Here is a 23,999-nt window from a genome sequence, read left to right on the forward strand (position 1 = left end):
TTGATGCTTTTTTTTTAAATAGATAGTGATTCAAGAGGATGATTTTTAAGTATTGTACATTGTATCTATGCGAAGCAGGGGCGGGTCGCTAGTTTTTTAATATAAAAGACGTATGTGGTTTGCTAAATGGTATGTGATAACTAACCACCGCCTATTTACAGGACTAGAAGAGTTCCCAATACGTCGCTTGCCTATGATAAAATAGAAATTTTCACCGATTGTTGAACTTTAGTACTAATCTAACTCATATTCTACCATTGTAAAAATAAGATTTAAAAAATCAGTACCACAATGATACTTACCCCGCTCAACTTCTGGCAAGGCACGACCGGCACGTCTAGAAGTAAGGCCGTGGTCTGCACGAGAGCGGCGAGGTGCTTCTTGACCGACAAATCGCGCTCTTCAGCCACGGCCTCTTCTTCCACCAGCTCGAAGGCGGCGAGCAGCTGTTCCAATATGGCCGCCAGACCTACTGACGCTGTGCAGTCTGGGATACCAGCTGTTGGACGAATTAGAGATGAATAAATAAATAAATCTTTATTTCCAATCCGATTAAGAGCGGATTCGACCAAACAAGAGTAAATATTATTAATCTCAGAATAAATCGTCAGTTTCGACATATTTCCCATACTGAAACTGTCAATGTGCTAGTTACACCAGAGTTATTCTCGGATAAAAGTTTGGTCGAATCGGGCCTTAACAAACAAGTTTTTAATAGCATAAGCAGCGCTTATTATTATTCTGTGGCATAAGCAACAAAAAATGCTTACAGAATTTCTATTATACTACAACTTACTTATTAGCGGTAGTACACTCTCGATTTTCAACGATTGATTCGGTGATAGAAGTAATGTGAGGCACGCTTTGAAGACCTCAATACATCCCAAAGTGGTTTGATCATCAAAGTCGCACATGTCTTGGAATCTGCAATATAATTTCAATCACGATCATCATCATTATGATATTTAGTCTCTTCTGGAGGAGAGGTGCCCTCTCTAATTTATAAGAGGCAAATGGAGGATTTGTCCAACAATCCCCATTTTGCTAGGAGGGTTGGAGGCATAATGGTCGCATATGTGTCCCTTAGTCGCCATTAGCGGGATGCATGAGAACAGTTTGGTTATAGGGAGGGCTTTACCAAAAGCTGTAAGCATTTTTAGCGAGACCATAGATACATAAATAAGTTAGTAGTAGGCCTTTTTTTGATCCTACGATTTTACGTGTACTAGTAGGACTTTTTATTCCCACTCCTAGGGCTATATTTCACCGGGACACCATGGCGGCGCAACCAGTCGCCGGCTACCAACAAAATGTATGCAGCTCTATAGAGAGTTACTCACCAGGACACCAGGTGGTGTCAGTTTGGTTGCGAAAAGCTGCATACATTTTGTTGGTAGCGGCGACTGGTTGCGCCGCCATGGTGTCCCGGTGAAATATAGCCCCTACTTGTTTATGGTTATTATTACCTGCACAGACACCTCGTGTACATAACTCGAGCGACCTTAGGCGCGTACTTGGCCAGCTGTCCCTTATCCAAGTGGTCGTCAGTCACCACAGAGGCTACACACCGCAGAGTCCAGTGGTGGAAGTCCCGGCGACCGCGGAGCTGGTTCCTTTGTTCGAGGGATGACCAGGGGACTTCCTCGCTAGTTAAAAAAAAAGGTTTTATTGCGATACATAATGTAACTGTATGAATGTAAAATTGTAGTGGGCGCTTTGCTTTATGCTACAACGGAAGCATGCGAATTCAACTAACGAATGACTTCGTAAAACACTGGCATTATGTGGTTCTTAATTTTGCAACCAAAAAAATAATATGTACTGCTGTAATTTCCACGAGCATTACCGTTTGGCGTGAGATTATTCGTTATTTCAGGGTAAATAGAAAACATTCGCAGCCTTTTAAATAAACCTACGCATTCCCCCGAATATTAGCTAAATCCAATTCGTAATAATGGCAATAACTTGTGACTGTGAGTAAACTCTGTAATCCTGGATATTTCCTAACAATGAATTTTAATTTTAGTATAATTGTGATCAAGAACTCTCAAATACCTGTACAATAGCTCTACAATTCTATAACAGAACCGTAGATCCCACACACACGGTAGCGGCTTGAACGGGCCAGCCCTGTCCTTGGTTAGAGCCGATATCTTGACGGGCCCCTTGCCTTTATCCTTCTGCGACTTTTGGCTCTTTTGCGTCTTTACTGTCTCCTTCGTTTCGTTCAGCGTTTTGTTGCCTTTCTTGGACTTTGGTGGTGCCTAAAATAATGAGTTATTGTGTTAGTAATTCACACTGATGAAGAATGGAACTGGTTATTATTTTACTTTTTATTCAAGACTAGCTGACCCGGTGAACTTCGTACCGCCTTAGCGTAGAGATTTTCTTAATATTTTTTTCCGTAAGAACCATCCTTGGACTTCCACAAACATTTAAAAAAAAGAATTATCGAAATCGGTTCAGCCGTTCACACGTGATGCCGTGACAACGCGAAACGGGTTTCATTTTTATATATATAGATACTACAACCGCGTTTACTTCAAACTTGTTATTAATTCAATTTAAAAAATCATACCTATCAAAAGCCAGCTTTTGTCAAAGGGTTTGCCCGCTTTGATTTCGATTTAGATAAGAAATATTTTTAAATTGATCGGGCAACACATCGATCGGCAGAAATAACGAATTTCACAAATTATTTTTGCGGCTCTTTAGTCGCTAAGTAGTCGCATAAATAATTAAACTATAGACTAAACTTTAGTATATCTGTTACGGTCAAAGTGATAAATGTGAAAATTATGAATAATCGGCGGTTATTATGAATAATTACCGCATGATTTGGTAAATGTGATTAATATGAGATCATTTATGTGTGTATAAAACTAAATAGGCGGCTTAGGGGTGGCCCAAGGGCCACCCCCGCCGCACCTTAACCTATTTTTCACTTTAAATCAAAACAATATGTTATAGGCATCATGGAAAAGTAATATTTATTTATTTATTTATTTATTTGAACACCAACAAGGTTACATTGAGGCTTCTTGCAAACTTTACAAACAAACAAAACAAACAAAATGCAAACTTAATTATAGGTGAAAACATCATGCGTTAGAGACTAAAGCAACAGCAATATATATAAATATTATGCAAGAAACATTCCAAACTCATTATGCCAAATTATATTAATATATGATATCAAAACGTTCAAAAGTTTGGCTGTACACGAGCACGTACACAAGATGTTGTTCTCTTTTATGAAATTTGTTAGTACTAAGGTTGAATTATCAAAAAATCACTGTTAAATGTGATTAATTTATCACTTTTACCGCGACTGTCTGTAATTATTCATAATAACCGGTTATTATTAATAATTTTCAATTTATCACATTAACCGTAACATATTTATGAGATGGTCATCCTAGGTCACATCTACCTCTAAGCTCAGATTCAATATAACTGTTCAAATATTAGACAGAGACAATTAAATACACAATTAAATTTTAAAAAAAATACTTGTGCCTTAATATTGGTGTGTATTACCTTGGTTTGCTCCAGTAGCTGGTTACAAGCTTTAAACAGGCTGTAGACTTTGGCCGCCGCGTTGGTGCTGCTTGGGCCCCATTGCATGATGCGGTGTGCGATCAGCGCCTCATAAATTTGCAGGATTTGCTGCACTTTCAGACATTTGGCTCTGCTTTCCGGCAGGAGATCGGTTAGGGATGGGTCCTCCTGGAAAGATAAAGATTATAAGTCATGTACTTGGTATATATGACCACAATTTTAACTTAAGTTGCTTGTATTAAGGTCTAATTCTTTCGAACGAATATAATCACAAATAGGAGACGGAAGCTTCTAGCATAGTAGTCAAGTACGCGAACCACTGGGCTTGTTAAGGACTTCAACAAGCTACAAAATCATCATCATCATCATCATCATCATTTCAGCCATAGGACGTCCACTGCTGAACATAGGCCTCCCCTAATGCTTTCCACGTTGATCGATTGGTAGCGGCCTGCATCCAGGGCTTCCCTGCTACCTTTACGATGCCGTCGGTCCACCTTGTAGGTGGACGTCTCCGACGTTTTCCGGTACAAAATACAAATATCTCACCAAATCGATCCGCCCCAGGTTTCCATTGAGAGGACGTCTTCTAGGTTCTCCTATTCCGTGACTGGTAGGAACTGCTTATGGCAAACAAGAGGCCGAAGCTTCATGAATACTACGAGTATATTCAAGTATGGGCATCTTAAAGACTTCCCAAACCACAAAATGTCTTACCAATTCGATCTGCCCTGGGTTTTCGTTGAGAGGATGTCCTCTGTGGCCTGCAGAAACTGCTTACAGCGAACAGGAGGTGGCAACTTCTAGCATAGTAGTCTAATACGCAAATCACTGGGCTTCTTAAAGACTTCTCTTATATCTTACCAAATCAATCTGCCCCAGGTGTTCGTTCCCGCATACGGTCTCTAGTACACTAGCGAGCTTGCTCTTCAAGTACGCGGCGGCGGTGTCGGCCGCCTGGCTGGAGAGGATGTCTTCCAGGTCCTCCTCCTCTGTGGCTTGAAGGAACTGCCTACCGCGAACAGGAGGTCTAATATCCTTACTTTGGGGCTAGATGGCGCTGTGTGAAATTGTCCAAAGATAGTCAAATACGACAATCACTGGGCTTCTAAAAGACTTCAACAAGCTACAAATATGTCACCAAATCGATCTCCTCTAGGAAGAGGAGGATTTTCTCTACCTCCTTCTCGTCTGTGGCTTGAAGAAACTACTTACCGCGAACAGGCGGCTACTTCTAGCATAGTAGTCAATGCGAACCACTCGTTCTTAGAGACTTCCCTTATTACACAAGGTTCACGAACCAGGGCTTCTTAGAACTTTCCCAGATTACATGTCAAATGAATGACAAATGTCTCACCAAATTGACCTGCCCCAGGTGTTCGTTCCCACATACAGTCTCCAGTACACTAGTGAGTTTGCTCTTCAAGTACGCGGCGGCGGTGTCGGCCGCCTGGCTGGAGAGGATGTCTTCTAGGTCCTCCTCCTCGGTGGCTTGAAGAAACTGCCTACCGCGAACAAGAGGCCGAAACTTCTAGCATAATAGTCAACGCGAACCACTGAGCTTCTTAGAGACTCACCAAAATATTTTCCTCAGGTTTTCCTTGAAAGGATGTCCTCTAAGTACTTATCTTCTGTGACCTGGAAGAACTGCCTATCGCGAATGGGAGGTGGAACTTATGCTAGCATAGTAGTCAATACGAACCACTGGGCTTCTTAAAGACTTCTCAAACTACAACTGGCCTTCTTAGAGTCCTTAAATTACAAAATATCTTACCAAATCGATCTGCCCCAGGTGTTCGTTCCCGCTTATAGTCTCCAGTACACTAGTGAGTTTGCTCTTCAAGTACGCGGCGGCGGTGTCGGCCGCCTGGCTGGAGAGGATGTCTTCCAGGTCCTCCTCCTCTGTCGCTTGAAGGAACTGGGCCACCGCGAATAGGAGGTGGGATATTGGCTCCTGGAAAAGATGTCATAATGGATGCAATGAATTATTGAGAATTGAGTTATTTATTGATGACTTATCACTCTAAATGTTCCTGAGTTTTAAATACACTATACGAAAATACGTTTCTTGCGCTGCTTCTTCTCAGCGCTCACCCATTTATTGTCCCGAAGCAGTGGTAGGGTAGGGTATTAACCCTTTATTAAATGGGACGTGTAAAAGTGCTTTTTAAAAGCCTATTTGAAAAAATAAATGAGTTTTATGAGTTTTTATGAGTTTTACTTGCACCATGTAATAAATAATTGTCATCACTATATTACCCGTATTTATTTATTTATATTAGCAAATTCGTTAACTATTTTAAAAGAACATGTAAAAAAGTAGCAAAATAAGTTCTGAACTTCATTCATGTTTCAATAGATGTTGAAAATCAAGTATAACAAGAAAGAAAGTGTGACATCCATGGTATTTATTTCGTCGCCCGGTCCCGGTTTTTGAAAAGGGGACTAAACCGACCCGGTTTATGCGCAATAAGAATTTCAGTTACAAACCGAAATTCAAGCGGGCCAAGCCGTAAGCTAAATATAGCTAGACTAAAAAACGATTTACCGTCAAAACAGCAGAAACACCGCTCAACTGCACACACTTATCAAGCATGAGTGGCGGGCTTGCGGGGTCCGGTTCAGGCAAATACTTGCTCAGGTGTTCGTATAGCAGCTCTAGAATGGACTCGTGCAAGGCAGTCTTCTCGGCCGCACACTCGTATAGATCTGAAAATGTAAAATTAGATGCAAAAAACAAATGCATTGAGTCAAAAAAATAAATGAAAGCTAATTTATTACTCGCTTCTCATGAAAAAAAGTCTAGCAGAAAATAATGCCCGTTTTCACCAGCAATCCCTAATTTTTAAGTGACCCCTAAGGTAACACATAACAGGAATTGTTTTCAAAGGGGTCACTTAAAAATTTGGGATTGACGGTGAAAACGGGCATTAGTCTCCTAAAAAATTGAACTGATTCCCAAGTTCAAAATAAGTACTTTTTCTTTCTTTCTTTCAAAGCAACAACAAAAAGGCAAAATACATAAAGGTTATTTACTGCTGTATAAAAGCTGTTTAACGGCTGCATCCTGCACCAAGCAGCGGCGAAGGATTGAGACCACCTCCATACACATCGCCTCGTTGCGCACGCGAGAAGTCACTCTGAAAACAATGTATATTTGTAAGTGTTGTTAAAGTGGGCGTTGCTAAAGAACTTGTTATTCAAGTGAGCGTGAACGAAAGTGTAAATAAGTTGCAGGGAGTCAGGACATTGAACATAAGACTGAACCTAGAGATGGCTGACAGCGGCTGCATTAAAAGGTTTGAATGTTTTTATTACGCCAGGTGTACACCACTCTCGTCAAAGCCTCGTTTGAGAGCTCTTGCCCAGACTCTTAGACTAGGTCACTAAGTCTTAAGCCCATGTGTATGTAATTTCCACTATTACAAAATGTCACTTAGTACGCAATAAAGATTTGAATTTGAATTTGAAAAGTCTCGCGGGACATCCCCATGTGCGAACACGGGAGCGAGTGATATAAATAAATAAATATAAATATCCTTGGACATTTTACACTGCGCTTCTAGTCCCAAACTAAGCAAAGCTTGTACTATGGGTACTAGACAACGGATATAAACATACTTAAATACTTTTTTTTTTGTAAATACGTACATATTATATAGCCTGACCAGGAACATAAAAACCCTGGCATAGAGGCGCGCCAATTGCATTTGATAGTGCAACACTGAGTACAGTCGTACCTGTGTTAAATTAATAGGCTATAATTTTATGTATCAGGATTCAGGATTACGGACTCATTTGATATTTTCATAAATTAACGAAAAAAGATTATAAGGTAACCTGGTTTAAATAAATTAATTGAAACCATCAATCGAGCTAGTAGGATTTATTTTATTTTTCATCAATAATCAAATTCAGAACTTGAATATTCAACTACAATGTCTGCTCATGAACGCTTCAAACTCGGTACTTTTTCCCAATTCCATAAAATTCAACACTTACAAAGTGACAAAAAACTTTAAAATAGGTAGTTGAAACAAACCACAGCTAATTTTCATAGTGGACTGTACTATACGATAAACATGTCAGTCAATTTGACAACCTTTGTTGGAAACATTATTCAATGAAAATATTGTCCGAACCCTTGGTATTTCTCTTCGACAAATACTTTAACACATTGTGAACCACTTTTCTTTAACGACTATAAAAAGATTTTAGCAATTTCATTCACATAATCAATTGCGCACATTTAAAATAAAGTTTGTTTACACTTTGACAGCAATAAACTGACATGCAAGGTGACATGTCAATGAAGTTTTCAGTTACTGTTGCCATTAAAAGAAATTAGTACCATTAGTTTTCCGCAACATGGCGAGGGTTTTTATGTTCCTGGTCAGGCTATAAATACTTTTTTTTTGTAAATACATACATATTATACATAGAAAACACCCAGTCCAATACAAACAAATATGTTCATGCACACAAATGTTTGTACTGTGCGGAAATCGAACCCGCAACCTCCGGAATAGTAGTCCGTTTCGAACCACTACACGGCCGACTAAAGATATAGAGACACCCTGAGACTGTACACTCTAGCAATCGGCCTGTCTCGTGGGCTCTCGGCGAGATTGTACATCATATGCCGATAATGATAACTCATATCTAAACTTGTAATATTAATTACTTACTATCTCTTAGTTCTTATATTTGCAACTGTCCACATTGCATGCCGTGGCAGCCTTTAATTAAGACAGCACTTAGTTTTAAGCACTTTTAGTTATCATGTATGCGTGTTTGTCTTGTTGGTTGTCCTAATAAATAAAATAAATAAAATAAATTTTTCGACTCACACATGCTGCTGCGTGGCGTGCAAGTCCACGGCGATCTGCGTGAGGTACGAGTGGCCGCTGTACTGCGAGCACACGCTCTGGCTGTGCGAGAATGTTCCGCGGGATAGCTTCATGTAGCGCAGGTGTATAGGCTTGTAGTATACTGTCTCACTCACACATGCTGCTGCGTGGCGTGCAAGTCCACGGCGATCTGCGTGAGGTACGAGTGGCCGCTGTACTGCGAGCACACGCTCTGGCTGTGCGAGAACGTTCCGCGGGCCAGCTTCATGTAGCGCCGGTGTATGGCTTGTAGTATACTGTCTCACTCACACATGCTGCTGCGTGGCGTGCAAGTCCACGGCGATCTGCGTGAGGTACGAGTGGCCGCTGTACTGCGAGCACACGCTCTGGCTGTGCGAGAATGTTCCGCGGGATAGCTTCATGTAGCGTAGGACTGTGAGGAAGCCGGATAGCGCTAGGCAGCGGTGGGGGGAGTCCCTGGAATGGATAAGGACGATTTATAGACAAGAAGACTTCTATGAGCTTAGCCACTTAGCATAATTTGTCTAATTTACCAGAGGCAAATGGAGGTTTGTCCAACATTTTTCACGCTGGCCACATGGGTTGGAAAAACCTGAACCTGACGATATATGTCTTTCTCTCTAAGCTTCGGGGAAATCAACGCGTTAGCACGCGGCGGTAGCGGTAGAAATCAGATGGCGTTCCTGATTTTAAAATGGCGAATTTTTTCATGTTGAACGTCCTGGAACGCGAATGCGGCAGTGTGACCTTTGTGACCTTTAGCACGCGCAATGATTGCCAACGCGAGCATAAGATGAACCCGTTGATTTGACCGAAGCTTAGTCGCGAAGAGTCCTAAACTGTGCCAGAACCACACGGCTAACACGTTCGCAACATACGCCTTTGTGCTTAAAAGATCTCCTAATTTAAAATTTCACACTTTCGATTTCTAGCATTCGCGCGGGAGGGCGGAGGCCTAGGGCTCCCACCTGGAGTACAGGCGCTTGCGGCACACCATGACGAGCGCGGCGGTAGCGGTAGAAATCAGATGGCGTACCTGATTTAAAATGGCGAATTTTTTCATGTTGAACGTCCTGGAACGCGAATGCGGCAGTGTGACTACCTTTAGCACGCGCAGTGATCGCTACTGTGTATGCTAACGCGGGCGTAAGCTGAACCTGTTGGTTTGGCCGAAGCTTTAGTCGCGAAGAGTGGAGCCACTCCCCACTTCTATTCTACTGTGCTAGAACCACACAGCTAAAACGTTCGTAATCGTAACATACGTATGTGTGATTAAAAGATCTCATAATTTAAAACTTCAGAGAGTTTATATTCTAGCTCTCATACAGGGAGAATGGAGGCCTAGGGCTCCCACCTGGAGTACAGGCGCTTGCGGCACACCATGACGAGCGCGTCGCGGCTGCGCGTGCTGAAGTTGACCAGCGGGTGCACGGCGGCCAGGACTGCGGCGGCCGCGCGGTAGTCGTGCGGGGACGGCTGACAGTTTTCTAGGATCGTGGTCAGTTCTGGGCAACGCTCGATGGAGACCGGTGTTAGCTTGCAGAGCACGTGGAGGCAGTCTGTAAAATATTTTTAGTAGGTCCATGGATTCGGTGGTTAACACACTTCAATCTACATGGTGGAATTTTGTAATGCCACCTGAAGGGAAACTACTCTTAATACTGTAGATAGGAAATTTTACTGAAAGAAAACATTCCTTTATTTTTGCATAGAAATAGAACTGCATTCAAAAATTTTCAAAAAATTGCTTGCTACACTCGAGAATCGAACAAACTAAAATCTGTTAAAAATTACACCCTGTATTTTTATTGCATCGAATGTTAGGGTTAAGTATAAGGATGAAATCTCTCTAACAAACTTGATAAATCAAATGAAAGGAAAACCATGAAATCTTAAATTATTGTAATTATTTACAGAAAATTGTATGGTATGAGGGTAAATTTTCGAAAAAAAATTCAAAAATCTTTGAATGCAGTTCTCTTTCTTTTCAAAAATAAAGGAATGTTTTCTTTGAGTAAAATTTTCTATCTACAGTATTAAGGGTAGTATCCCTCCAGGTGGCATTACAAAATTCCACCCTGTATAGCTTGACGAAATGCGGATTGCGGAAAGCGGTCTATGCGCTGTAAAGCCGTAAATATCCGCAATGATAAAATGTTGCTCGTTTACTATGTAAGAATGTAACGTTAAACTAACATGAAATTAAACTCCAGAAACGGCATAGCTCTAGTGGTCTAGATATATTATGTAGTTTCAATTTGCTGTGTAAACTACTATTTTAGTAGCTTTGAAATAAAGGTTTTGAATGATAGCTCATAAAAAGTATGTCAATTAACTAGTGTCCAATCCACACTACCCCAGTATTATGTATAGTCATAATTTAAAGAATACATACCCGCATACTGCCTCTGAGCAGACTCCGTAGCCAATTTACAAGCCAGCTGGTTGAGGATATGGCCAGCTGTCTCCGGCTGCGACTTGCAGAGGCGCACCAGGATAAGCTTCCCGTGGGACCAGCACGCCTGGGCCACCGGCTTCGTCTTGTTGATCGAGAGGAGAGAGAAGGCAAGGTTGATGAGACCGACGACTGTTAGCTGGCGGTGGTTTGCGCTGGGAGAAGAAACATTAGTTATAATACAGGGTGGAAACCATAAGTGATGTCAATCGATTATTATTTGTTAAGTATGCAAGATATCGAAACTGGCGGTTACTGATCCTGAAAGTGCGTCACGAATTCTATCAAACGGTATCAATAATAGGTTACGTAATAATCTGGATCTATCCGAAAAATTCAACGTTTCCAGCTTCCATATATTTCGTTCGTTCATTTCAGCCAAATGACGTCCACTGCTGGACAAAGGCCTCCTCCAAGGTTTTCCACAATGCACGGTCCTGCGCTGCCCGCATCCAGGCTCTTCCCGCGACCTTTACCAGATCGTCGGTCCACCTAGTAGGAGGCCTGCCCACGCTACGTCTTCCAGCCTGTGGTCGCCACTCGAGTTTTTCTGCACCAACGGCCATCGTCTCTACGAGCTATGTGCCCCGCCCACTGCCAATTGATTTTAGCAATTCTGCGAGCTATGTCGGTCACTTTGTCCATATATTTAGTAGTAGGAATAAAGAATTTATATGAATCGCTAAAAAGGAATTGAATTATTAATTCAACACGTACCTCTCAGTAGTGAGAACCTTCAGTACACTGGCTATGTCTACGTCAGGCGGCAGGACTGAGCGAACCCACGCGGACTCCTTGCCTTTGAGCTCGTCTAACACCCGCCGCTCGATTGCGGACTTTATGGCCTAGAAAATAGAGTACACATTGAATATACAATATTGAAAAATTCAGGCAATTTAAGAAAGCCATGAAATAACTTATTTAACCGGCAGTTTTAAATTGCCAGAGCGAACATCGGGAAAAGTTTGTCCAACGATACAATTTTTCCCGATGTTCACCAGTCTGTGGTGACACCCAAAGAAATACTTGATAAATTCGAGTTCTATTTCACATAATTATTTTTTGTAATGTTTTAAGGACGGCGCCACGGAATGTCTAATTTTAGGACAATAACTCGCGGCTCCATTTCATGGCCATGATGGAAACTGACGGATTTTACAGGAAACCCACACAAAATACTGGACGGGGATAAATAGCTCTTTGGTAACCCACAAGTTAACGTTTTAATATCAGAAGTAGAACTAGAACTCAAGAATAGGTGAAACAAGCCTAAACTTACATCCAAACAAACACTCCTAAAGTCCGGTCCCTTCTCAGACATGGCCAGTGCCAAGTCCATGATAAAGGGCGCTCTGAGCAGCTGGGTCTTCGGCCAAGTCTTCAGGTGCCGGCGTATGACCTCTGGCTCGGTGGCGCCATCTGTTATGTGGTAGATGCAGGTCGAGAGGCAACGGCTGAGCTCTGCTGCGCTGTGGGTCACTGGGAATAAAAAGTTGTTGTAATATAGTTTAAACTGTGTGTCTACTTGGCATATTTAACAAGCAATACGGGTACACCCAGAGTCTCACCCAGCAGCGAGCGAGTTTCTAGATAGTATGTAATAAGAGACACCTACTCCATTGCAGAACTAACAAGCCATGCGTGGCAAAACATGTCAAGTCTTAATTTTCTAGTACACAGTTTTAACGTAGCGCGTTTTTTATTTACTCCACTACTAAGACTCCAATGTTAGAGCGCGTCAACTTTTTTGTAGGCTCACAAGCATTGTATACTATACATACATAGGGGACAAAAATAGAGTAAACTCACTCCTATTTGTTTCCAATCTTCGTACCTATTACCTATCAATCTATGGCGGTTCAATGAGCCGCCAGGGTTGTGACCTCTTTTGTTTCAACTTGCAACAAGTAAGTGGATCATTTCTTGTGTCTAGGATATGAAACAGGCCCTTTTTTCCCACTGGGCACTTCGGGCACGTGCCCAGGGAACTGCATCCGAGTGGGTCCCCGTTTACTCGAAAGACCTTTCTCCAGATAATAACGGCCCCCCTTGATCCATAAGTGCCCAGGGCCCCTAGGTTAAAGACGGCCCTGATAAGAAATGATCCACTTTCTTGTAGCATTCCTTACCTATGTCGTCTATATCCATAGTGGTGGACTCGGAGTCGTTCGGCGGCGGCTCAAGCTTGCTGTACAGTCGCACGCTGAAGTAATGGCTTAAGTGGGCCAGCACTATGTCCACATTGTACAATTTGCAAAGCCTGTGGGACAACAAAAATATATTATAATATGTGAAAAATGAAAATGAAAATACTTTTATTAAATAAACACGTAAATTACAAGATATCGCACGTTCATAATCAAACTGTCACTATACAAAAAAGTCGATTTTTCAGGAAAAGCATTTGAAATGCTCAAATTTTAAAACCTTTGCAAAATGAGCAAAATGCTATTAAATGTTTTGTTTTTTGTTAAATACCAGTAGTGGCTTGTTTGGCTTTTACGGAAATATAATTATCTTTCAAATTATCATAATGGTTTATTTAATATTTAATTTTTTCCCTAAAAATAGTGTCACTTTTCCACTAAAATTGAGACAGTGACAGTTTTCAATTAAAAACATGTTAATGTTGTATTATTAATTCCGGTAGAAATGTCATTATTTTCATATAAATTTGACGATGAAAAATTTAAAAATGATTATTATTAAATAAAACTAACATAGAGAAATCAGTAATTTTAATGAACTTAAAACTTAATAATTTGGATTAAGTGGTACCAATGGTAACAGTAATAAATGTAAATTCTCGATCAGAAATAAATACGTTACACACATGAAATTACTANCATTCCAATTCCCAAACCGGGAAAAGATCCTTCAGATCACAATTCTTACCGCCCTATAGCTCTTTCTTCCGTCCTTCTTAAAATAGTAGAACACATGATTAGAAATCGTCTTGAATGGCATTTAGAATCCAACCATATCCTTCCCTTATCCCAATTTGGTTTTCGCAAAGGCTTAAGCACTCTTGATAGTTTAAGTATATTGACAACAGATATCCGAGTAGCCTTTAAAAATAAAGAATATCTCGTTGGGGTTTTTCTGGACATTGCCTCTGCGTACGACAATGTTTTGCTCCCATTACTCAGGCAAAAACTGCTTCATCTGAGTATCCCGGAGAAACTGGTGCGTCTCATCTGTAATTCATTGATGTCTAGGTCAATTGCAGTGAGATTCCAAGATTCCATTGTTCCTCGTTTAATCTGGAAAGGCCTCCCGCAAGGCTCTGTGCTTAGTCCCCTGCTTTATAACATATATACATATGACCTCAACAGGACAGTGGATTCTTTTTGCAGCATTCTGCAGTACGCGGACGACATTGCCCTGTATTATTCCTCCAACTCTATTCCCGAAGCAAGCTCTCATTTAAATACAGCTTTGGAGTACCTGAATAACTGGATGACAGACCACGGATTATCAATATCCGTTCCAAAATGTTGCTGTGTCACCTTTACCCGAAAACGTTTTATTCCAGATGTAGACATATCGCACGTTCATAATCAAACTGTCACTATACAAAAAAGTCGATTTTTCAGGAAAAGCATTTGAAATGCTCAAATTTTAAAACCTTTGCAAAATGAGCAAAATGCTATTAAATGTTTTGTTTTTTGTTAAAGACCAGTAGTGGCTTATTTGGCTTTTACGGAAATATAATTATCTTTCAAATTATCATAATGGTTTATTTAATATTTAATTTTTTCTCTAAAAATAGTGTCACTTTTCCACTAAAATTGAGACAGTGACAGTTTTCAATTAAAAACGTGTTAATGTTGTATTATTAATTCCGGTAGAAATGTCACTATTTTCATATAAATTTGACGATGAAAAATTAAAAATTTATTATTATTAAATAAAACCAACATAGAAAAATCAGTAATTTTAATGAACTTAAAACTTAATAATTTGGATTAAGTGGTACCAATGGTAACAGTAATAAATAAATACGTTACACACATGAAATTACTATAAAATTACATCACATAAATAAATTTCTTAGAAAATAAGGTACTCTCTTGTTCAGGCAGCCTTTAAACAACAAGACCTTGATGACCTCGATGAACTTGACGAACTAGCTAGTGATTTTTCATGGGAAAAAAGCTCAGAGAAGTAGGTTTAAATTCTGGATCATTATCCAGCGGCCATTACCTCTGCGAGCTATTTGCCCCGCCCACTGCCACTTGATTTTAGCTATTCTGCGGGCTATGTCGGTCACTTTGGTTCTCCTGTGGATCTCCTCATTTCTGATTCAATCACGTAGGGAAACTAACTAAGCATCGCACGCTCCATCACCTTTTGGGTGACCTCTCAGATTCATAAAATATCACTGGCAACACACACTGATCAAACTTTTGTCTTGAGGCACTGCGGTATTTCGGACGTTAGAATATCACGAAGCTTCCCGAACACTGCCCAGCCGAGTCGGATTGACGATTGACCTCTTTCTCGAAGTTGGACCTGCGTAACTGGACTGTTTGTCCCAGGTCAGTAAACTTTGGAGTGTAGAGTCTCCAGATAAGTGGATACTACATGGACATTTGACATGTTTTTTGTCTTGTCCATATTCATTTTCACACTCATTCATCAGGCCCACTTGTTGAGAGGCTCTACTTAGGCCATCGAGCATTATGCCTAGATCTTCCACAGTCTCAGCCATGATTACGACATCGTCCGCAAATCGAAGGTGGATAATGTACTCGTTGATATTTATGCTAATTCCGCTCCAGTTCAGAAGCTTGAAAACATCTTCCAGGGCGGTGTTGAACAGTATTGGAGATATGACATCTCCCTGTCTCACCCCTTGCTGCAACTGGATGAGTTTCGAGTCCTGATCCTGGAGACGAACCGACATTGTGGCGTTTTCGTACAAGTCTGTCAACACTTCGATGTATCTATAGTCAATTTGGCACCGTTGGAGAGACTGTAGCACTGCTCAGATCTCGATCGAATCCAAGGCTTTCTCATAGTCCACAAACGCTAGACAAAGTAGTAATTACCTTGATAATTTCTTTGATTTTACTAGTGTTTGGATTGCCTGGTGGCATTTTTGTTAGATAAAATTATAACTACTTAATCATTTAAAAATCTTTCTTGTTGTTTTAATATTTCACTATTTGGATAAACACAATATTCTACGAAGTGATGAACAATCTTTTTAAAAATGTAAGAGAAATATTGTCACTTTTTGTTTTAAGGCGTTTTTCGTATTACTTTATTGTGACTTATCTTATGGTTTTGGAGTAAAAGCGTCTTTATGCTAAAAATGACGTTTTTCAACACAGAGTTTACATAACTATCACGGCGTGCCCGTCCAGATCCCGTCACTACTAAAAACGTGTCACTGTTACTCACAACAAATGCCAGTTTTCCCATTAAACTCCATAACGACACTAGTGATATCTGCCGAACTATTTGAGCTTTAAGCGTGGGATTTTTACAGCATGCACTTTTCGCGGAGCGCTGATAGATGGCGTTGTTAACTCAATTTCTCCCAATTTCGTATAGTGACGGTTTGATTATGAACGTGCGATATGTGCCGCTCTCGTATAAGGTTAACCTGTGTAACGAGAGTCAGGCTCCTCCTCAAAAAACATAGACTAAAATTTAGTGTTTAGATTAAATTTTATCTTTTAATTTAAATAGAAAAACAAAACAAAAATGTGTGTGTGATAATGTGAGTGTGATTTTGTGTGTAAGTGAATAAGTGTGCTAAGAGAAACTAGTAATTGTCGGATTAACTTTTCTAAAGTGTCGTACGTATATTGTTCCATCCATGTGTTCACTCAATTTTGATTGCTTAGTTACTTGAGTTAGAATAGAATTTTGAGTGTCGTTTCAAAATTCGGGACTATCCTCATCACACATCCTGTATACAAAGCAGTTGTAGAGCTTTATTACAGTAGGAATGATATAAATGATGAATTGGTATTTAATAAATCACTGGAGAGAGTGATGAATGGTCAAGAATGTTATTTGTTCTTGGTTTATTTGTGGTGTGCAAATAAAGAGTTTATTATTATTATTACTAGCTTTCCGCCCGCGGCTTCGCCCGCGTGGAATTTTGTCTGTCACAGAAAAACCTTATCGCGTGCGTCTCTGTTTCAAAAACCGGGATAAAAACTATCCTATGTCCTTTCCCGGGAACTATCTCTATGCCAAATTTCATCAAAATCGCTTCAGTGGTTTAGGCGTGAAAGCGTGACAGACAGACAGACAGACAGAGAGACAGAGTTACTTTCGCATTTATAATATTAGTATAGAATATAAATAATGATCTTGACTGGTGTCTGTGGTGTGGTAGTGAGCATGCTTTCCAGCTACATGGAATTATGCAGATGGATGGCAGAAGCTGGATGTGACTAGCTGAAGACAGAATATAATGGTGATATGCGCCATGAACCTATATGAGGTTCACATCTAACAGTACACTACTAGATAGGCTAATAATATATCTGGTGCTTGAAATAAATCTAAGCAATGTAACTTACTTCAAGAGTTGATGGACGAGCGGCGGCATTTCGTCTGGCGAAATATTGATGATGTACGAACACACTTTATTCACCACTTGCTTATGCTCATTTCGAGGTAACTGCAGGTCTCTGAAAGGAGAACATAAATCAAATTGTTTATTGCTTCTGCATGTACAGACATTGATAGAAAAAATCTCATAATTGGCCAAAAAATCGTTGTCTTTTTTTACTTGTCTCTACCTAGTATATTACTATTCCATGTTCATCAACCCTCAGTAATTCATTCATAGTATGATTTACTTACTTAAACATAGCCACAAGCTGCACCAGCTGCTTCTCAGTCCAGTTGCATTGGCACAAAGTGTGTATACATTGTTGTTTGTACTCATCAAATGTCAACACCGTCCCGCAGTGTTTGATCTCACTGCATGATGACAGTGCGTTCATACATTCTGGAAGGATATCTCGCCATCTGCAATGTAATTTCAATTTATTTAAATCAAATAGCTAAAGATATTTTGGAGCTACTTTTAGATGTCCATTTCTAGTGTTCCAATTTTATTGTGAAATCTTGAAAAAAGTTGTCTAAAAAAATGTACTTGAGGTGCTATGCCCTGTCTGTGTTAATAACAACGGAAAAGATTTTTTTTAAAACACAATCTGTTAACAGTAGGTAGACTAACAATATTGTGAAATACAAGCTCATGGTATGATGGTAAAGTACCTAATTATAACATTTAAACTAGATCATTCAATGCCTTTTGTCAAATTCAAGCGATTTATCACATACTTACATCATATTAACGTCAGAGTCGCCGATGATAGACTGAACGCTATCATTGCTCCACCTGACCAGTTCGTCAGCAGTTTGCCGGGACAGCTCCAAGCAAAGCCTGCTGATCACATCACTGCAGTGTGTGAGAGATGTAGACTCCTTCCTCATTGATTGCAAAACTATATCTATAATCTAGAAAATAATAGCAATTATGAATAAAGTACAAATAAAGTCAGATCAAACAGAATTATATAAAAATTGCGATAACCTGGAGGTGGTTCTTATGTGGTATTTTGATGATATTGTGGAGACAATGGTCTTTTTTATGTAGATAAATAAATAATAATTTCGCCTGAATACATATTTTTACTTACTTTAGCAGAATATCTACTTGATGATGAAGGATTATTGGTTAGCCCATTCAGCAAACAGTCAAGAATATCCGCCCCATCACTGTTCAAAATGCGACGTGGTAAGAACTTCAGAATCTAAAAAGAGCAACAGAACACGATTTATTGGTATAAAAATACACAATACTTGGTTTGTTTACATTGAATCAAGTCGATACTTGTCTCGTTGTATGAATGGGGTGACCTACCTGGTCAATATTGGCTTTACAATGCTCCTCTAGCTCGTCGCGCTTACTGTTTACATGTCCAAGTTCCTTAATTTTTAAGTAAATAGTATCCATTTCATTAAATTATTGTTTGATGAGAAGAAACAACAAAAAATAAAAGTTTTACCAGTTTCGCAAACCCGCCAAAAAAACACAAGATAAAATGTCAATTTGACGGTTGTGACAGCTGAAACCAGTGTTGCAATATAAGGCATCAAAGCTACTAAAGTAGTAAAATCACAACTCATACAGGTCCCCAAACATACAAAGAAATAAGAATTTGAAGAAGGACTCATACAGGGATACAGGCAGGGACAGGGTTACTAATTACTCACGTAAGCTTTGAACCTAATATTTTGTTGTTTCTTATAAGATACTAGCTTTTGCCCGCGGCTTCACCCGAAATTTCGTTTGTCACAAATTTCGTTTGTCACAGATCTTCATAAATTATAGCCTATAATATGTAATTCTGGGTTATAAACAATAATACTGTGAAGTTTCATCAAAATCCGTTCAGTAGTTTTTGCGTGAAAGAGTAACAAACATCCAGACATCCACACAAACTTTCGCATTTATAATATTAGTAGGAAGTAGGATAATATACAAATTGTAAAAAAAAAGTTATTTGAATTTTTATTTGTAGTAATTTATTTTATAATGATAATAGCAACACTTGTGTATTTGTTTTTAATTTCTATAAAAATATAGTTGGCAAAGAAATATAAATTTATACAGCCAAAACTTTTTGAAATTTTATTTGTTTTGACATAATACTGAAAAGTCGTCGCCTGTTCAGTAACGTCTTTTTGAATGACGTCATCAGTTTATGTTTAGCGAGCGATAGGTTACGAAATTCACAAATTTCATGGTTACTCGCTCGTTTTATGTACCAAGTTAGTGTACTACCGTTTATTATTGTTAAGTGGACGTATTCGTGTATATCGCGTATCAATAAATCATTGTTTACAACAGCATTGACGGAGTGAACATTACGTTACTTTTGGCGGCAGCACATGAAGCCACAGAAATAGATTTCCTTGTGCAATATATTGGGACGGAAATTCTTTGGACTTATTTGCATTCGGACCGGTTTGAAATGGGTCAGGGTTCGTGAAATATTGGGCTGTGGAGATAGTATGGGGTTGGTGTTATTAGCAAGTGAAGTTTGAGGGAACTATGGAGAACCCAACGGTTTCTGGATTGCGGTCAAGGTCGCGCTCGAAAACACCATTCCTTAGATCGAGCTGCGATCGCGAGAACTGCACGGAGGGTGAGGACCACGTCCACCACAAGTCTGGAAGGAAAACGCCAATTAAAAGGAGCACCCCTGTCAAGTAAGTGTTTTGATAATACAACCGGCATAGCAAACTTAATTGGCCCTAGAATTGGCACTGTTTCCCAGTGTTAAATCTCAAAAATGAATGAGATCCACTTTCTTGTTCAATATTTTCACTTCATGTTTATCAGTTTGATACAGGGCTATCTTATCTACATGAATGTATGGATTATTTACTGAATAACTATAGATTGAAAACATCCTTATGTTTGGTCATTATATTGATTTTTTTTGTAAGTGAGAGAAAAATTGCTTATTTTTCTGTCTAACTTTTTGAGATTTTGAACGGTTTCCACATAGGCATACTTACACAAAAAATAGTTACACAATAATATTTTCAGTTAAATGAGAATGTTTCATAGACCTAGTAGGTATATGGATGGGATTATGATGTAGTAAGCTTGTTATTTAAAGCTAAATTACTACCATTATTCAGATTATTAGCAGAGAGAAACTTTAATAACAAACATAGTATTACACATCATACAGCAGCAATAACCAATGTAAATAGGTGATTTCCCATATTGGTAATGATTCTCTAGTAGTGAGAATTTTCACATTTGAGTGTGAATCGTAAGGTCATTTCTACAATCATGAATTAAACGATAACAATAACTAGGTTACTCATGTTTGCACAAATCTTCAAACTGAGATAAAGATATCACATTTAGTGAATTATAAAACACAAGGTCAACAATCAAACTTAGTGAGGACAGTTTGCTTAGTGACGTCACTGACATTGCATCACTAGTGTCACCATGGTTTATGGCCATGGTGACCTTAAGCTAAGCATGTACTAAGCAAACATAAAACCCAGCTTAAGCGTTTGATGGCCATGAGATTCTACCATTGTTCAAAATCAGCTACTTGTTACGGTAGCTTTTTTATTGACAAGCCTATGAATTAAAAACATTTTAAAATAAAATAGGCATCTGAAAAGAGATATTTCTATTTTGTGTAGATATCAGACTTATTCAATTTTGAAGACTTTTATATATTTAGATGTCTCAGAAATATTATGATTCCTGTAACCTTGAAATACATGTACACATAAAGATAAAGACTTATCAAACAGTTTACTAATAGTCTGTAAATTTAGAGCTGAACATGAAATTATGTTGGTTGATTCAATTTCACACACAACATAATAAATATTGACTAAAAAGTTATCTAAAAACTTTTATGTATATTATTACTTTATTAATTTAAACCTATAGTATATTTTCTATGTCCAACCTAACTTTATAGTGACCAGCACTTTAAGTAGTAAGACTGCACCTGCATAAGAACTACAATATTCCGCTTGAAATTCTGTTAGTAAACGTAATTTTGTGAATTTTTGTGCCCAACTTAAATTTACCAAAAAAACCTGGATTAATGCAAATATCAGTACTTCTGTTCTGGTATAAATAAAATCTACAGTCAAGTATCTTATTAGAACACTTCTTCCAGGCAACTCGGCCAGCCAAGCAGTAAAGTAACGACCGAAGCTATAGCGGAGACAGAGGAGGAGCATGCGCCGTCGCACCGCACGCGGCAATCAACCCGCCTCACGGAGAAGCTGGTCAAGACCTCCGACTACTCCTCCGAGGAGAGCCTGGACCGGCTGAAGGGGAGTCGGAAGGAGATATTTCAGGTAAAATTATACACTCATTGATTACACGCTGTCGCAGTGGGATGTCCTGTGATGACAGTGTAGTGTTGTTGTCGTTGTAAATAAATAAATAAATTAATCAATCACACAAACTAAAACACCTACAAACTTGATATTTGGCAGGATCCTTATAGGTTGTAGATATTTACTAATATAAGAACAGATTTTACGAAACTCCATCCCTAAAGGTGTAAAATGGGGTCCATGCTTACAAAGTCAGGGCGGTTGCTAGTATTCTATAGAAGTAACTGTTTTCTTTGCCAAGCTCATCGTTTCCCCAGGACAAACCATCTCACTGAGTTGGTTTTTATTGGCGGTCAAGCTGAAGATCCTGGCTACACAGGAGTTGTAGCAATGGCAATGAGAGATAGGAATGGTCCCGTTTTGTCAAGACTAGGTACTAGGGTTCTATAAAACCGATTCCATAAATTGCGTCATAATCAAGATGCGGGTCAGTAAGCCTTGTATCCAGTAGTTGGCAACTTTTCGGCCTGCAAATATTATTATAAGTTTTCTATGATAAACCAAACCTATACAAAACTGCATACAATTTCGATAGTATTCAGCTAATGGATGGAGCCGACCACCGGGTCGCCGATTAGCATTAATTGGGCTGCCCTTGTCGCGCGTTTTCCCTGTAATTTTGATAAGGCTTTTTAACACGATAAGTTGATAAAACGCGCGTGTGTCGTGTCGTGTACGATTAACGACTACATGACATTATTAAGGCTGCTTACACAGCGACTTCCTCTTCATAATGCCACCTACTCGTAGATATATGTATGTAGATTTATTTACATTCAGGTTAATAACACGTATGGGAGTTATGCGTAAAGATAAGCTCACACTTGCCCGCCCACGCCGAAATTTTCTTTCCTTCTGTATTCTATCCAATCGTGACTGTACTCGTACTGCGAGAACGTTGCATACGATTTCATATTATAAAGAAAATGCTGCAACATCGGTCCCACTTTTATTTTCTTTGAACATTTATATTTTTATGCTGCTGAGAAATATTTAAAGCTTTTAAAAGTTGCGACGTCTTTAAACTCGGTTGTACGACTCGTGTAACATGTGGTTGAACCCGGCGAATAACCTTGCTATAGTTTGAACATGCGTCCCAAACAGTTTGGGTACTAAGCAATCTGATCATGCTGTATTGTATTTTCCCGTAATAACAATTTATAGATTATGTAGTTCAAACCATAAGGTTCAAAGTGCCTGAATCATAAACGAACTGCCCGAGTGGCATTCATTTCCTAAGGAACTAGAATTATGTAATCTTGGTAGTTGTGGAAGTAGATATTTGTGAATATAATTACCATTATATCCACCGTAGGTACGTATCTTACCACCGTAAGACTTATTTATGATCGCAGATGTCCGTTTCAAAAGATAAAAAGCTTTTAAAAGTATAATAATTGTGCGTTGAACTTGGCCTCCGTTATCAGGACTTTAATACAGCATACGCCGCCTGGGATGTCTGTACTGTATCTTTTAAGTGTTATTTGAACTAGCTTTCCGCCAGCGGCTTCGGCCGCGTGGAAATTTGTCTGTCACAGCAAAACTTTATCGCCCGCGTCCATTTCAAAAACCGGGATAAAAACTATCGTATGTCCTTTCCCGCGACTCAAACTATATCTATGCCAAATTTCATCAAAATCGGTTCAGTGGTTTAGGCGTGAAAGCAAGACAGACAGACTTACTTTCGCATTTATAATATTAGTATAGATAACGTCTATAAATAACAATTAAGCTACTAATTGAATTGATCAGACGCCCACTATCACAGTGGCATTTTATACAATCAAATTAAGTATCGCGTCAACAGGAAACTGATATCAGTTTGAATAAGAGTTGCCTGACAGGTATTTTTGTAAACACCTTAGTTTGAATGTTTTCCATTTCGATTTAGTCCAATTTACCTATAATTAGAACAAAAATATTGTGTAGTTACGTTTTTTTTTATTGTAGCAGAAACACCTCGAAGAAGAAGAACTTAGTAAAATTATCTGTGTAAGCCTTGTAAAAGAAAACTATTCAAGGAATATCAACAATATGAGGGTGGTAGAAGCCGCAATACCTTTTTACAGGAATAAAACCACTAAAAAGCAACAGTGATATCACTTGAGCTTCTGGTAGTCTACTGATGGGCATATGGGGGAGGCCCAAAGAACTGCCATTTTCCCCAGGCGATTTGATTT

The 23,999-nt window shown here is 39.2% G+C and overlaps 2 protein-coding genes across 4 annotated transcripts in view; one reads left to right on the forward strand and one right to left on the reverse strand.

Moving 5' to 3' along the window:
• The window catches only part of FANCI (Fanconi anemia complementation group I), a 31,501-nt gene extending 12,554 nt beyond the window's left edge, over nt 1-18,947 (reverse strand). For both annotated transcript variants that reach the window (XM_028307343.1, XM_028307342.1), the window contains exons 1-19: nt 18,788-18,947; nt 18,564-18,677; nt 18,209-18,381; nt 17,719-17,886; nt 17,433-17,543; nt 13,017-13,147; nt 12,167-12,366; nt 11,605-11,732; nt 10,828-11,042; nt 9,787-9,991; nt 8,721-8,888; nt 6,598-6,701; nt 6,110-6,270; nt 5,336-5,515; nt 3,541-3,729; nt 2,056-2,264; nt 1,467-1,646; nt 797-924; nt 303-499 (exon numbers count right to left, since the gene is read on the reverse strand). In XM_028307343.1, the coding sequence (XP_028163144.1) occupies nt 303-499; nt 797-924; nt 1,467-1,646; nt 2,056-2,264; nt 3,541-3,729; nt 5,336-5,515; nt 6,110-6,270; nt 6,598-6,701; nt 8,721-8,888; nt 9,787-9,991; nt 10,828-11,042; nt 11,605-11,732; nt 12,167-12,366; nt 13,017-13,147; nt 17,433-17,543; nt 17,719-17,886; nt 18,209-18,381; nt 18,564-18,677; nt 18,788-18,880 (3,054 nt within the window). In that variant the 5' untranslated portion in view covers nt 18,881-18,947. The remainder of the gene's footprint in view (nt 1-302; nt 500-796; nt 925-1,466; nt 1,647-2,055; nt 2,265-3,540; nt 3,730-5,335; nt 5,516-6,109; nt 6,271-6,597; nt 6,702-8,720; nt 8,889-9,786; nt 9,992-10,827; nt 11,043-11,604; nt 11,733-12,166; nt 12,367-13,016; nt 13,148-17,432; nt 17,544-17,718; nt 17,887-18,208; nt 18,382-18,563; nt 18,678-18,787) is intronic.
• A 647-nt stretch (nt 18,948-19,594) lies between these two features.
• The window catches only part of LOC114354803 (uncharacterized), a 30,808-nt gene continuing 26,403 nt past the window's right edge, over nt 19,595-23,999 (forward strand). For both annotated transcript variants that reach the window (XM_028307371.1, XM_028307370.1), the window contains exons 1-2: nt 19,595-20,139; nt 21,594-21,777. In XM_028307371.1, coding sequence (XP_028163172.1) covers nt 19,982-20,139; nt 21,594-21,777 — 342 coding nt within the window. In that variant the 5' untranslated portion in view covers nt 19,595-19,981. The remainder of the gene's footprint in view (nt 20,140-21,593; nt 21,778-23,999) is intronic.

Source organism: Ostrinia furnacalis, unplaced genomic scaffold, assembly GCF_004193835.3.
Source record: "Ostrinia furnacalis isolate ACB-3 unplaced genomic scaffold, ASM419383v2 OfSCF2162, whole genome shotgun sequence".
NCBI lineage: Eukaryota > Metazoa > Arthropoda > Insecta > Lepidoptera > Crambidae > Ostrinia > Ostrinia furnacalis.